Source organism: Sebastes fasciatus, chromosome 4 (assembly GCF_043250625.1).
Source record: "Sebastes fasciatus isolate fSebFas1 chromosome 4, fSebFas1.pri, whole genome shotgun sequence".
NCBI classification, from domain to species: Eukaryota; Metazoa; Chordata; class Actinopteri; order Perciformes; family Sebastidae; genus Sebastes; species Sebastes fasciatus.
In genome coordinates, this window is record NC_133798.1 from 17,573,522 (window position 1) to 17,587,346 (window position 13,825).

At 40.0% G+C, this 13,825-nt stretch overlaps 1 protein-coding gene across 3 annotated transcripts in view; it reads right to left on the reverse strand.

Annotated features, from left to right (window-relative positions):
* The window catches only part of cntn1a (contactin 1a), an 84,159-nt gene that overhangs the window by 20,110 nt on the left and 50,224 nt on the right, over positions 1-13,825 (reverse strand). For all 3 annotated transcript variants that reach the window (XM_074632335.1, XM_074632336.1, XM_074632338.1), the window contains exons 4-11: positions 12,135-12,264; positions 11,196-11,374; positions 10,333-10,428; positions 8,292-8,498; positions 3,607-3,706; positions 2,935-3,116; positions 1,973-2,097; positions 1,346-1,463 (exon numbers count right to left, since the gene is read on the reverse strand). In XM_074632335.1, coding sequence (XP_074488436.1) covers positions 1,346-1,463; positions 1,973-2,097; positions 2,935-3,116; positions 3,607-3,706; positions 8,292-8,498; positions 10,333-10,428; positions 11,196-11,374; positions 12,135-12,264 — 1,137 coding nt within the window. The remainder of the gene's footprint in view (positions 1-1,345; positions 1,464-1,972; positions 2,098-2,934; positions 3,117-3,606; positions 3,707-8,291; positions 8,499-10,332; positions 10,429-11,195; positions 11,375-12,134; positions 12,265-13,825) is intronic.

Consider the following 13,825-nt stretch of genomic DNA (forward strand, 5'->3'; position numbering starts at 1 on the left):
ACAAACCAACACTTTTCCTGCTTGGGCCGGAATCGATAATTTTACTTGCTCCCGTCGCCGGCGCTCTCTCTCTCTCTCTCTCTTGCATCACAACTCACTTCCAACGTACACACACACTCTACGCACTGGCTCTGCTCCTACGCTACTCTTACAACAACTGTCTTTAGAGACGTCCATTCACATTTTTGCGTCGGCCACCATAGCTCTCCAACACGTTTGGCACACGGGAGAAGTTTCAGTTGGTTGCAATCTCCTCACCTCACTGCTAGATACCGCCAGATCCCACACACTGGACCTTTAAGGTTTAGGTTCACAACACGCGTACACTACTTGTTACACACACAGGGATACGCAGCAGCGCTCCTCCTGTTACATAAAGTGCCGGCGCTAGACCAATGTTTTTATTTATGTTAAGGAAAACACAAAAAGTAACAATTCAAAATATAATGGAATATAATGAAGTGAGGCTCTCCTCCAGTCACTGGCGTGACCGTTGTGACCAGAGAGATCACAGTGCACACACGCCTCTGTGGCATCTCCTCTTTTCATCCCTCTGTGTGTGCGAGTGCAGACGTAGGCTACTTCAAAATTCGCGGGCCCTCTCCCCCGAAACGGTGGCATTTTGAGGTTGATGGATCCGTGTGTCCGGCTGCAAGCACGTGCATAAAGCAGCTTCGTAGGATTCCGCTCAGCCGGTCCAAACCCCTTGTGGGTTACATCGGAAAGCAATACATTTCATTTATTCATTATTTATCAATACACGTTTATCATTTAGCCTAGTGCTTATTATCATATAATGAATTTTGCCCCCCCTGCACCGGTTAGATAGGTTATTGGTGCATTTGCTCATATGCAGTCAAATGGAGTTGTTGATGGGACAGAGGATTGGGAGATGGCAGAGACAGAGGGTCCACCGGCCAAGCACCACATGCATATGCTTGCGCACTTTCACTTCGTGCAGGAGCCGATCTGATTCCACTTCTCCAATTTGCAGAATCCGCTTTTTAAATAGCAATACGCTAATGTGCAGGCACACCTGGATTTTAAAAGGGAATGGGAGATGACACTCTGATTGGGATAATTCATGTTATGCCCAAAACACACCTATGATTAATGGAGAGACTAAATACAACCCCTTTGCCCCTTGTGCCTTACTTTGCGCCCATATTATGTGCCGTCAACCAGCAAAAGTGGACCAGGACACGCCCTAAATGCACTTGCACCATGCCCTTTAGACCATGCACTATAGATTGTTTGAATAGGGCTCCAGAAGTTCTAATGAGTTCCAATTAGTCAGCTTGAAACGTGACCTTTAAATCTGTGATGCAGCCAAAGTGGGACTCACCATACACACGCAGTTCTGCATTGGCATATATGATGCCATGGTGATTCTCTGCAATGCACTGGTACATCCCTGAATCGTCAAACGTCAAGCTGCTGAACCTCATCTCTTTCCCGAAAGACTGTGGGAAATAACAAGAGTGTGAAGTTAAAATATCATTCTACATTTCAACGTTTTCATACAATTTAAATTCCATTAGTAAGCAAATGATTAAAATCAAACTGCGGTTTGTTGACATCCACAGAGGTACAGATGACAATTAGTTTATTTGACTGGGAGAGGATGTCATTAATGCGTAATGATGTATCCAGCTGCATATAATCAAACAACCTCTCCCACGCTGCTGTCACTACTTGTTACTCTCCTGGGTATTTTTCAGGCCTGATGGCAGTTATTTCTATGGAGGGCTGCACAACCCATGCTGGCACCCACTCAATACCAACAGGTGCTTTCTCTTAACATGATGTGTAGCCACAGCGCCAGCTTCCTGTCACTGCTGCGCTACTGTAACAACCCTGGGCTGCACACTGTACAGGTTCTAAGAGACTTCACGGAGCTGCCAAGGGGGCTCTGCCTACAGTATATTACAGCTATAGCTAAATTAAGATTTCTGAGTCTATTTTATATTACCGGTTCTCCGTTTTTCAGCCAGCGGATGCGTGGTTCAGGTTTGCCACTGGCTATGCAGGACATGGTGTAATCCCTACCGAGGTCTTTCTCTGTGCTGCTGATGTGCTCCACCCACTCAGGAAAAGCTGCAAATGAGCAAATCAGAGTTACAGTGTTTGAGAAAAATCTAAGGAAACTACAAAGCTGCTAAATAATATATGATATGATACTTGGGGCATTGCAGTAGGTGGTAGATCTAAAGAAAGAAAAACCTGAGAAAATATACGAGGTACTGATGAGAACAAAGGGCTGGTGAAAAGCAGTGCACAGCAGAGAATCAATACAGCTGGTAAAGCCTGTAAAACTTACATTTGAATGAATGCATTTATTCCATGTCATTTGTTTTAAGAGAAGAAGACTGACATGTATGGAATCATAGGAGTGCCATAATAAAGAGTAAATCTGTAAAATAATAAGGAAATAAGTGTAGTAAAATATAAAGAGGAATAAATAAAAGAATATATAGGTCAATCAAAAAATGTGGAAATATAAAAAGAAAGAAATAAAAGAAAAAGGGATAAAAATAAATAAATTATATTATATAAAATTAAATAAATAGATAAAAATGAAAGAAATAAACTGAAAAAACTGAGTAGTTTATATGTTCAGAAAAATATATTTTTTAAAAATATATAAATAAATATATATATACCAAAAATGAGCAAATCATGTGAAAATAAATGAAAATGCTTATAATTATTATTTTATTTTGTTATTTGTCTTTATATTTCCACATTTTTTATTTACTTATTTGTTAATTTATTTATTATTTATCTTTATATTTCCACATTTTTATTTACTTATTTATTCTTTTTATTTATTCCTCTTTATATTTTCACGTGTATTTTTTCTTATTCTTTTACACATTTATTCTTTATTATGGCACTCCAATGACTCCATAGGAATGACAACACACTTCTTACCTTCTACAGACACACGTGCAGCGTGGTAGTCCTTTCCTCTCGAGTTCACCGCCTCGCACTGATAGCTGCCTGCGTCTTCAAACTGCACATTGTTCAGGTGCAGATGAGCCCCTGCCATCCGCACCTCGTGATTGGGTGGCAGCTGTCCGTCCAACTTCTTCCAGCGGATCTCAGGGACGGGGCTGGGAAGGGCAGAGAGAGAGAAATAATACACAAGGCAGTCTGCGACTTGTAATGCATCACTGCACTCAAGTCATCATCTTTCTGAAACGTGCTTTATAAATGATTTAGCTCAGAGAATCTAAGACAGTCTAAGCAACAGTAAACAACATTTGACTGTGCATTAAGGGTGAACTAATATTGTGTTTTGAGAGATTGATACATACTTTACATTTTGTATTTTAGTTGTTGATAATTAATATGTGTGTATTGATATGCTGCATCATTTAAAATAACTTATTTAATAATATTTAAAATATTTCATGCAACAATAATAGAGAGTAACCTTTCCTCATTATTTCATTACTGACTGAGCAGATACAACTCTAAACTTTATGACACTTGGACCTTAGAAGATTAGACTCCCTGGCTGATACCAGATTTTCGATGAAATCTTTCAGTCCAAACAGAGCAGATTTAAATCAGAGGTCACTAGTTATCTCTCACACTTACTTCCCCAAAGCGAAGCACTCCAAGGTGATATTCTGCCCCACCAAAGCAGTGGTGTCTGGGAACTTGACCTTGAGGTCAGCAGGGTATTTCCTGATGGGACCTAAGAGGAGTAACAACAGACCAGAATCATGACACTGATGCTAAAAACATTTCTAGCTGCTAAGCCTGAAACAAATAAATGATTTAGTGTTCATTTGAACCATTCAGTGTTTGTTTCTTTCAAAGCCTCTTCCGTCATTGCCGAAGTGGGTCAAATTTAACAAAAGATACTTCTTTGTAAATGTTTTTTTTTTTAACTCAGATGTCCCACTGAAGCGCACACACACACACAAAGCATTATGTAACAAGGCTTTTTAGGTTAGCAACACAATGACTACATTTGCATGGACACTAGTATCCCGGCTTAGAGTCTCATCCTGGTTTTAACCGTATTTGGGTTATGACGTTTAAACATGAAACATGAGACGCAAGGTTGTTCGCCTCCCTCACATGTTTTTACCAGGAAGTTGTAGTGGCTCGTTTCAACTGGGGATTTTTCTCTTTCAGCCTCAGTAGGAGGAATCTGTAATTTTTGAAGGAAACTTGTAAACTTGATTTCGTCTCTGGTGGGTCGGAGTTCACATTTTGCCGCACATTTTGTGGATCTAGCTGCTCCTTTGATTTCTCGACATCTGAGGCGCTCTGTCATGTCTGTACTGACTGATCTATCTCGGCAGGTGAGAATGAAGACCCAGTTAAGTTCATTTACCAGTCTGATGGTTTGAATTCCTGTCATCTCATCAGCAGTGATACAGACAGCCGAAAACAGGAGCAACAATAAAATGTATCCTTTGCATTTCTAGTGTCATCCTTTAACTTATATTTCAGCCTAGATCATCATTTTTTGTTTTAAGGACAAACTACTAACATAACTCCAGTTAATGAAACACCTGCCCACACTGTAGAGACTGACGGATAAGGTGTAAATATGCTGGAGCATCCACTTTTCAATCAGGGTACTCCAGGTAGCATACTGGTTTCTAAAAACCTGGATTAGGGCTTATCCCATTTCTGAAACCAAGATATGGTGTTTACAAGCTGAGAACATAACCAGGATGCTGCATAAACCAGATCATACCTGTTATACTACGATAACATGTTAACGCACTCACTAACAATGTAGGTAACACGTAACTCAGAGGATTAGCAATCATGACAACTGTGATCATTGGGCCTCATGCAGGATGCAATATAAGAACATATTTTCTCTTATTTTTGTTCACATCCACAATTTGTTCTTATTTTGTTAGTACCCAATGATTTCCGGGATTCACCAATATTTTCTTACTTTTGCTCTTCTGTTAGGTAAGAGAACATTTTACGAGTGGTCGAGAGCACTCTTATCAAGATAAGAAAAAAACGTCTTGTTTTCACAGTCCACAAATTGTTTGCCTATGACTTTTAAATCTGTATTAATAATATCATACACTGTAATCATTTTAGAGTAATTATAATGGTTGGATTATTAAATTCAGGGCTAAAGAAATACTGTTGGTCCTTTGATCCCAATTAAGACTATAAAAACCCTTGGATGATACTGCATGCGTTCAGCTTCTGATTGGCTTACATACTGTTCTTAGATGCTGTTTGTTTTTCCTGTAATGCAATGTAGTACTAACGCTCTGGAAAAATTACATTTACTTTGTTTCAAGGGGAAAACTACATAAATTAAGAATTCCAATATGTTATTTCCGTGGCCGAGGAAAGTTCAATCAATATTTTATAAACATGAGCTACTCTCTCTCAAAGCCAGAAACCAGAGAAGTAAGTCTCAAACTTGTGATGTCATAGGGTATAAAGTCTGGAGCTGCTCCACAGACAATGAATGGGAGGCTGATTTTAAATGTTTGTTTTCTTTCTTATACCCAAATGAGCTTTATTCTACTGTAGTGTTCTCAGTTGTGAAACAGAAAATGTACTCTGAACGTTACCCTGGGTGCTCAACATCTCTCCCCATTCATTGTCTGTGGAGCAGCTCCACACTTTATACCCTATGACATAGCAGTTTGAGATTTACTCTAGCACTATCACTCTAGTTTTTGGATTTAGGAGAGAGTTGTTCATGTTGCTAATATGTTTTAGACTGTCTTAGACCATAGGAATAACATGTAGGAATTTTTAAAATGGGCGTATTTCCCCTTTAAGTTTATTTAACAGTACCTAAATTTCACTACTGTTGAAATTCTTCTTCTTACAGTCGTTTTTGGTGGCATCTCTCCAGTCATTGGGCATGTACCAGAGAATTTGCACAAGGAACACCATCTGCCCTTATATAGTATTTAGGGGGCGTTATCTATGCTAATAATAAACAATCGACCACACGCCTCCAATTTATGATTAAGTGGGATTCATCACTCAGCACACCTGGCTAAAACCAGATTTGGATGGTTACGAACGATTGGTGCATCTGGAGTTGACTTCTCCTAATTTTCTGTTAAGAGAAAAAATAAGAGAAATTTAAGGGATGTTGCTGCATGAGGCCCACTGTGTCCTATTTACACATACACAAGACATTTAAAAAGCCCTGACTAAATGCAAAGGTATGCACTCGCCCCCAAACACAAACTAGTTAGAGTTAAATACAGATCACATCGTATCCAGGAGGCCTCTCATAAAAATACACATGTGCATGAGAGAGCCCAAACAACTCTGCTCTAATCCTGAGAACCTTGGTGGGACACGACATTCTAGTTTAATAACTAAAGCACTATTCAAAACACATTCTCTGCCAGGGGTGAAGCGGGCCACAAGTTACATGATCACGAAAGTCAGTAACAAACAGTGGAATAACTGATGGATTCTAGGAAGACCCCCAAGGAACATATTGAAATAGTTGTCTGGTTTGTACCTCTTACATACGGCCGCGCGAACACACAGAGCATTAATAACTACTCTTAATTACACTGCTTTAGTTTGTTATGTCTATCTCTGGGGCTGTTCATGTTCCAGTTAATTTTTTCATAACATGCTGGCTCTGTCTTAAAGCCAGTTCTTGTGTGTCTGTTCACTTCTAAGCTAATTTGCTCCTATAAATCTAATTTAAAGAGTCAACAGCTATGGCGTGACCTTATTACATTAAAAACAAGCACTGTTGTGATTAAACACGGTGCTTCAGTAGGAACGAGAGAAAAAAAAAAAATCGATGCAGCACTTTGCTGCAGCCAGCTAGAGTCACTTCCTATATTCAAGCTTATTTTAGAAACTCATCTCTTTAAGAAACACTTTAGCTGCTGCTCTATTACTCACACCTCATTCTGCTGGTAAAAGAGTACAGCCTGGATACTATTTCTTTATAGCACACTTTTCAAGGATTCCTGGCTATTATAGAGACACAAGTAGTCAATCTCTCATGTTGTATTTCACATTGTATTGAGCTTAAAGTCGAGATGAAATGAAAAATGCCTCTTTAACTCTTTTAGATCATATCCCGGTCATATTGTGCACTTATTTAACAAAAAAAATGTTCTTCGTATTTTCATATCAAAATCCAATGATCTTTTCTTCCTGTAAAACAAAATATGAAGTGTGCTTACGTAAGCTAATATCAACCAAATTCAACAAATAAGGAAATAAAAGTAGTTTTGTTGCCTAAACCTAACCAAGTCGATCTCTTCCTAAACCTAACTAAGTAGTTTTGCTGCCTAAACCTAACCTAGTCGATCTTTTCCTAAACCTAATTAAGTAGTTTTATTGCCTGAACCTAATCATGTTGATTCCTGTGAAGACGGAAATGTATTTTGTATTTGTATTTTGTATTTTCGAGGAAATACTGGCATGGTCATGTTCAAAGGGGTCCGTTGACCTCTGACCTCAAGATATGTAAATGAAAATGGGTTCTATGGGTACCCACGAGTCTCCCCTTTACAGACATGCCCACTTTATGATAATCACATGCAGTTTGGGACAAGTCATAGTCAAGTCAGCACACTGACACACTGACAGCTGTTGTTGCCTGTTGGGCTTCAGTTTGCCGTGTTATGATTTGAGCATATTTCTTCATGCTAAATGCAGTACCTGTGAGGGTTTCTGGACAATATTTGTTAGTTTTGTGTTGTTAATTGATTTCCAATAATACATATATACATACATTTGTATAAAGTAAGCATATTTGCCCACTCCCATGTTGATAAGAGTATTAAATACATGACAATACATGTGCGATTCATTTGCGATATACTATGGACAATCATGCGATTAATCACGATTAAATATTTTAATCAATTGTCAGCCCTAATTGTCATAAATTCATATTTGAGCATCTCCTATAGGTACTTTCTATAAAACCTAATTGACAAATCTCCCTTTAAGGTACATTTTGAACAGATACAAAGGTGTGATTAATTTGCGATTAACTATTTTGACAGCCTTAATCAAAACATATGTAATGCATTGCATACTGAAGTGAGAGGCATTCATTGCAATGCATTGTAAATGTTATTGTGGCCCAAGTATCATACTGTGATCAATCTAGTACAAGATAATTAAGCCAACTCAGGTTTTAACTTTTATGTGGGTCATTTAAAATCACTGGCTGTAAAACTGAAGAAGCCAGAAATCTCAAACAGCTTGAATGTAAATCATAATTTATGAAAAGTTCAGAAATAAGCAACTGGAAAGACAAGGGTTGTAGGAAGTGAGGTACTAACGTTCAGCCAGAGGTACAAGGGGGATGTAGTTGGAGAAAACGCTCTTGGATATGGATGGGCTGGACGTGATGCAGGAGTAGTTGCCGCTGTCGGAGGAGTCCACCTTGGAGATATAGAGGTTACCCGTTATCTGGGAGATGAAGCGCCTCTTGTCCAGCGGGATGAAGGTGGGGAATTCATTGAGGATCCATCGGAATGACAGCTCGGCTGCACAGAAAGAGACACGACAACATGGCACCCGTCAATCAAGAACCTGGACACACTGCAAACGCTTTGTAAAGCGCCGAGGGGATTAGACGTGAAACTGGCTCACTTTGAATAATCTGAATGCATGCTAAATAAAAATAGCACGATTCTTTGGTGCTGAGGGGAGTTATTATCCAAGCATCTATTGACCTTTCAGATGAAATCTTATAATTCTTTTAGCTGAGAGGCATAATGGAGGAATACTGTGTGCACATTGAGGTAATTCTGATGCTGTGGAGAGAGAGTTAACAATGCTTTCAGACTGCTGTGTTCCACTAATTTGCATAAGCATGAATATGGAGAACATGTGTACAGTTTTTTGGTTAGGTGGCTATGGCTAAATAACGGCAATGCTATGAAAACGCTTAATAAAATGAGGCCACATACAGACAAGTAGTAGAAGGAAAAACAAACAACAACCCTTGTAATGGAATATTAGCTTGAACTAGATATGAGACTGATGAATGAATTATTGAATTATCTCCTTTTTACATCCATGAGGGAGAAGGAGTAAACGCAGCATGGGAATGACTGCAAACTGAGGAAACTCATAATGAGACAGTGACAGAGTCTATGATGCCATTATTTTTATGCCTCAGAGGACATTAACAAGGGCAATTCAATCCCAAGCCAACAGGAGACAAAATATCTTTAGTTCATTTCATATAATCGGTTCATCAGTGTCATGAAATCCCCCATGTGGATAAAAAAAAGCTCACCGTAAAGTGTGTCTAATGCAGCAGTCACACTTTCATTTAAACACTTAGTGGTGTGGTTGCAGATTGCAACCAACTGAGTACCCCTCCGCTCACTCCTCCCTTTCCAAGACTGCGGTAATGTGAGCCGCAGAGTGCAAAACCGTGGTAACGGCGTTCTCCTCGCTCAGAGGCCATCCTCACCATAATAACACTACTTTAGGAGCAACGGAAGTCCGGTGGCGGTACCACGGTTTTGCACTCTGCGGCTCATGTTACCGCAGTTTCACAAGTATATCAGAGAACTATGGTGGACTTCAGGTAACGTAAAAGCGTGAAAGGCTCTCTCTGGAGTCAGTGTTTGGTTTGCCCTCTCTGGGCTACTGTAGAAACATGGCGGAGCAACATGGAAGACTCCGTGAAGAGGAACCACTCCCCTTTTTCCTTCCTGTCTTTTTATCTCTAGCATTTCTTTTATTGCTTGGAAATAGTATTCTCTTCTCTCTTTTAGATATTTTAAATATATTTATGTCTGTTCATAAATTGTAATACAATTGCCTTTAATTCCAGTGTTAGGTGGGTTGATTTTATTTTCAACCCACTTGTGCATTTTTTTATGTTATTGTATATGTATATGTCTTCTCTTTTGTTTTATTTTATTATATGCACAAATAAAGAACTAAAGAAATATGTAAATATGAAAGGCTCATTCTAAGCTAACGAAAACAAAATGATTATTAGTTTCAGGTGATTATACACTAATGAAAACATAGTTATGAACATTATATTCTATTTCTACTAATAGATCCCCTGAAATGTTACACACTGTTCCTTTAAATATATGAGGAATATACAATTTTCAGCCCGGCTGACTGGCATGGCTATGGACTGCAGCACCAAAGAGGAAACCCACTAAATCACGTACAGAACATTACAAATCGACACAGAAAGGACCAGAAATCAACAGTGCTAACTACTGTACCACTCTTCCATCTGCCCACTTCAATCAATCAGCTGCCACTGCGACATGATGATGGAGGCTGAACACAGTCTTGTAGGAACACTTCAGCACAAACACACTCAGCTGTCAGATACTGTACCTGGATAATGTGGTGGGGGAGCGCAGAGCAGCACTGCCCCCTGTCCCTCTTTGACGTACACCGACTCCCTCTCCTCCGACGAGAAAAGGTCGAGGTCTGAGATAAGCAGAGACAAAAATTCAATTGAGACAGTTTCTGATTGAAGAGCTACTCAGAATCTATTGTCATTAGGGATGTCAAAGTTAACGTGATAACGCGTTAACACAATTTGTTTGAACGCCACTAATTTCTTTAATGCATTAATGCAATTTGTGATTTTTAGGTTGTAACAGGCTCAGTTTTAAAGCTAGATACTGGCATCATATGAAACTAGAAAAACATAAGGAATCCATTGGTACCAACCATGTCATATATCATATATGATATCATATATACATGTCACATATTCATAAGAGTATTAAATACTTGACAACTCTCCTTTTAAGGTACATTTTCAACAGATAAAATGTGTGCAATTAATCTGCGATTAACTATGGACAATCATGGGATTAATCACAATTAAATATTGTAATCGATTGACAGCCCTAATAGTCATACATTCATATTTGAGCATCTCCTATGGCTACTTTCTATAAAACCCACACTAAAGGTTTAAGGGTTGCATAAAGTCCAACGACTGCTTTTGAATTGAGCTATAATTTACAGTAAAGAAAGAACATCAGCCATGCTGGCATCATGAAGTTAGACCATTCACAAATTGTACTTTCCACGCCACTTAGGATTTGTCCCAGCTTCCCTTGCAATTTCAGTGAGCTTAATATGCATGAAAGTACAGCTCCAGGGCAGTTCTCTCTTAAATCTGCATGGTACTGTGCTGAGCATCATTGCAGCTTATAAAGGGGGTTCACATCTGGGCAACTCACATCCAAACTGGACCGAGGCTTCTCGGCTGATGATCGTGCCGTACATGTTGGTAGCCATACAGAGGTACTGTCCTACATGTTTGGTTTTAACAGGGTTGCTGATGACCAAGTTGCCTCCTGCTAATCTGTAGTGGCTGCCTTGTGCGGTCAAGTCGATTTCCATGTTGTCCAGCGTCCACCTGCAAGGAAAACAAATGATGGTCAATAGAGCAGTGAAAGTAGTCTGTGTATAAGAGTATAGAATGACATTTGGCCCCTCTGACCAGAGTCTGCATAAACATCTGCACATATTGTAAGAATTTACAAAGATTCAAAAAGTGTGAGCTGTTCTATATGAAAGCAATAACTAATTTCATGTTTTAAAAGGCGTAACAGACTGTACTGTAGATGAACCCTCTTAAACACTTAATACCAGCTGTGGTCAAAGCTAATTCCTTCCCCTCTGACATCTAATTCTGGGCTCTCTGACAGTGAAACCGATCTGGGGGATGCCAAGCAATATCATTTACATACATTTACATCTAAATTGAAATGGATGATGTGAAACGCTTTCAATTTTGAGCTGCAAAATGAGGTGGAGACGCGATGGTGCTGTTTGTGCTGCTGCTGCAGGAACAACATCTTATTAGTTTTGGGGTTTTTTCTGCCGTGTCATATTTTGTAATTTAAACAAAAACAGAATTAGTTGTGCAGGTTGTTTGACAACAACACAATTACTGTATGCGGGGAAAATGTATCACACAATCGACCACACACATATAATAACCTTTGCACCTTTGAGGTGCATCAAGGTTTAAGATCAACATCCTTGTGACCTTGCCGTTTACAGTCAGATCCTAAAACAGTGTGGATTCCCTCTGAGAGATGCCGAGCGATGGGAGGCACACAGAATGCACAGCGGGCAGTAATGAGACTGGGGTTATGGGGAACATATGTTACTTGTATGTGGCAGGTGGATGAGCCCGGGCGCGGCAGCTCATGGTGATTTTAGCCTCGGGCGACTCCTCGGGGTAGATGGTGTCCACCGGCTGCTCCTCAAACACTGGCCCGTAACCTGTGGCTTCGTCTGCTGACAAAAAAACAAACGAGACCGGGGTGAATAACAAGCTGGGTCAGACTTACAAACAGGAAATATCAAGATCAGCGTCTGTCTGGCACTTCTGGGGCAGCTCCATCAAAATACAAGACAGCAGTGCTCAGATGTAAGACAAAAAACAAAACATATTGACTCCACTCTAGGCCCTGGGAGGACCTGCCTTCTGATATTTCCATCTGGTTTGTGGTTAGCACACACACCTCTATTGCTTAGTAGCTGATTTCAGAGAAATCCTGATTGTAGCCGCATCTAATCACACCCTTGATTTCTCTCAAACTCTCTCTTTCAAGCATGACGCAGAGTAATAAGCCCCTGCTTTTATTCCAAATCACAACATCACACTAATTATGACAGAGATGTGCTCGCTCAGGTGCCAAACCATGGCGACATATTCATCTGTTGCCAGTGGATATGATATTGTCACAAGCTAATACAAAATCCTGGAACTGGAAATGCTATCTTGACTTAGCATAATCCAAACCCCCTTTCATACTGCATGTGTCATCCTCGGCGCTGCTGGGAAGCAGTTGCACGGGCAAATCCTGGGAGAAGAGTCTCCTTGATGAAAATGCCTTTCTTGGTTCAATCTGCCTTTTTACACCATCGACACACACGTGCAATTAGCCCCAATTACTCATTAGAACAGACAGACATCGCGAGCAGAGGCATGAATAACACATAAACACAATGCCAGGCTATGAATAAGCAATGAGGCGAAATGTTCCCAAATGCTGATTATTCTCTCAGATCAAGAGTGTGTGTGTGTAGGTGACTGCAGGAATACAAATGGGAGGCGTGTGTGAATGGGTGCGCGTACATGTGCGTTATTCCCTCAGCGTCTCTGAGTTCTAAGAGAGCACAGCTGACACCTCAATGGGGAGAAGCTCGCTCTTTCAGACAGTAATATCCTGCTCCTATTCGATCCTTCTAACCAGGCCTGCATTGGCGCTTACCTCTGAAAAATGTCATATTGACTGGAAAGTGAGCGACCTTTAGAAACCTGAACAAAAGATGCGTTTTTTACTGCTTACTCCCACAAAAACAGTTTGTGCAGAATAATGAGAAAAATAAAGCAATAATCAGATACATTCCAGCAGTCGCACATGTGTGAGCAGTGCAGTAATCTCCAATACCGTGCAGTTAAACATCAGAGAACCAGATGTACATTCATCTGCCTCTGCTGTAGGGAAGCAAAAGGAATCAAAAATCGTATAATCCTAACCGGTATAAAGACAGACTTGTAACCACACTAGCAAGTTAGCTGTACCCTTCTCGCATCAGGAGGACCAACCAGGAGGCAGCAATTAAGACGTTAGGAGACAGGATCCACTCCCACTCACACACTCCAGCAGCCAGCCGTGTGTGAACGCTTGACATTGATGCAAATCCCAAGGACTCTGAATTACAACTGGCTGAGAGAGAATTAAACATACTATTAATGGGGCATTGCGAGGCTGATGGAGGGCAAATTAAGTGGGAAACTATGTTCTGGGAACAAGAAAGAAAGAATAAACGAGCAAAGTAAAAAAAAACA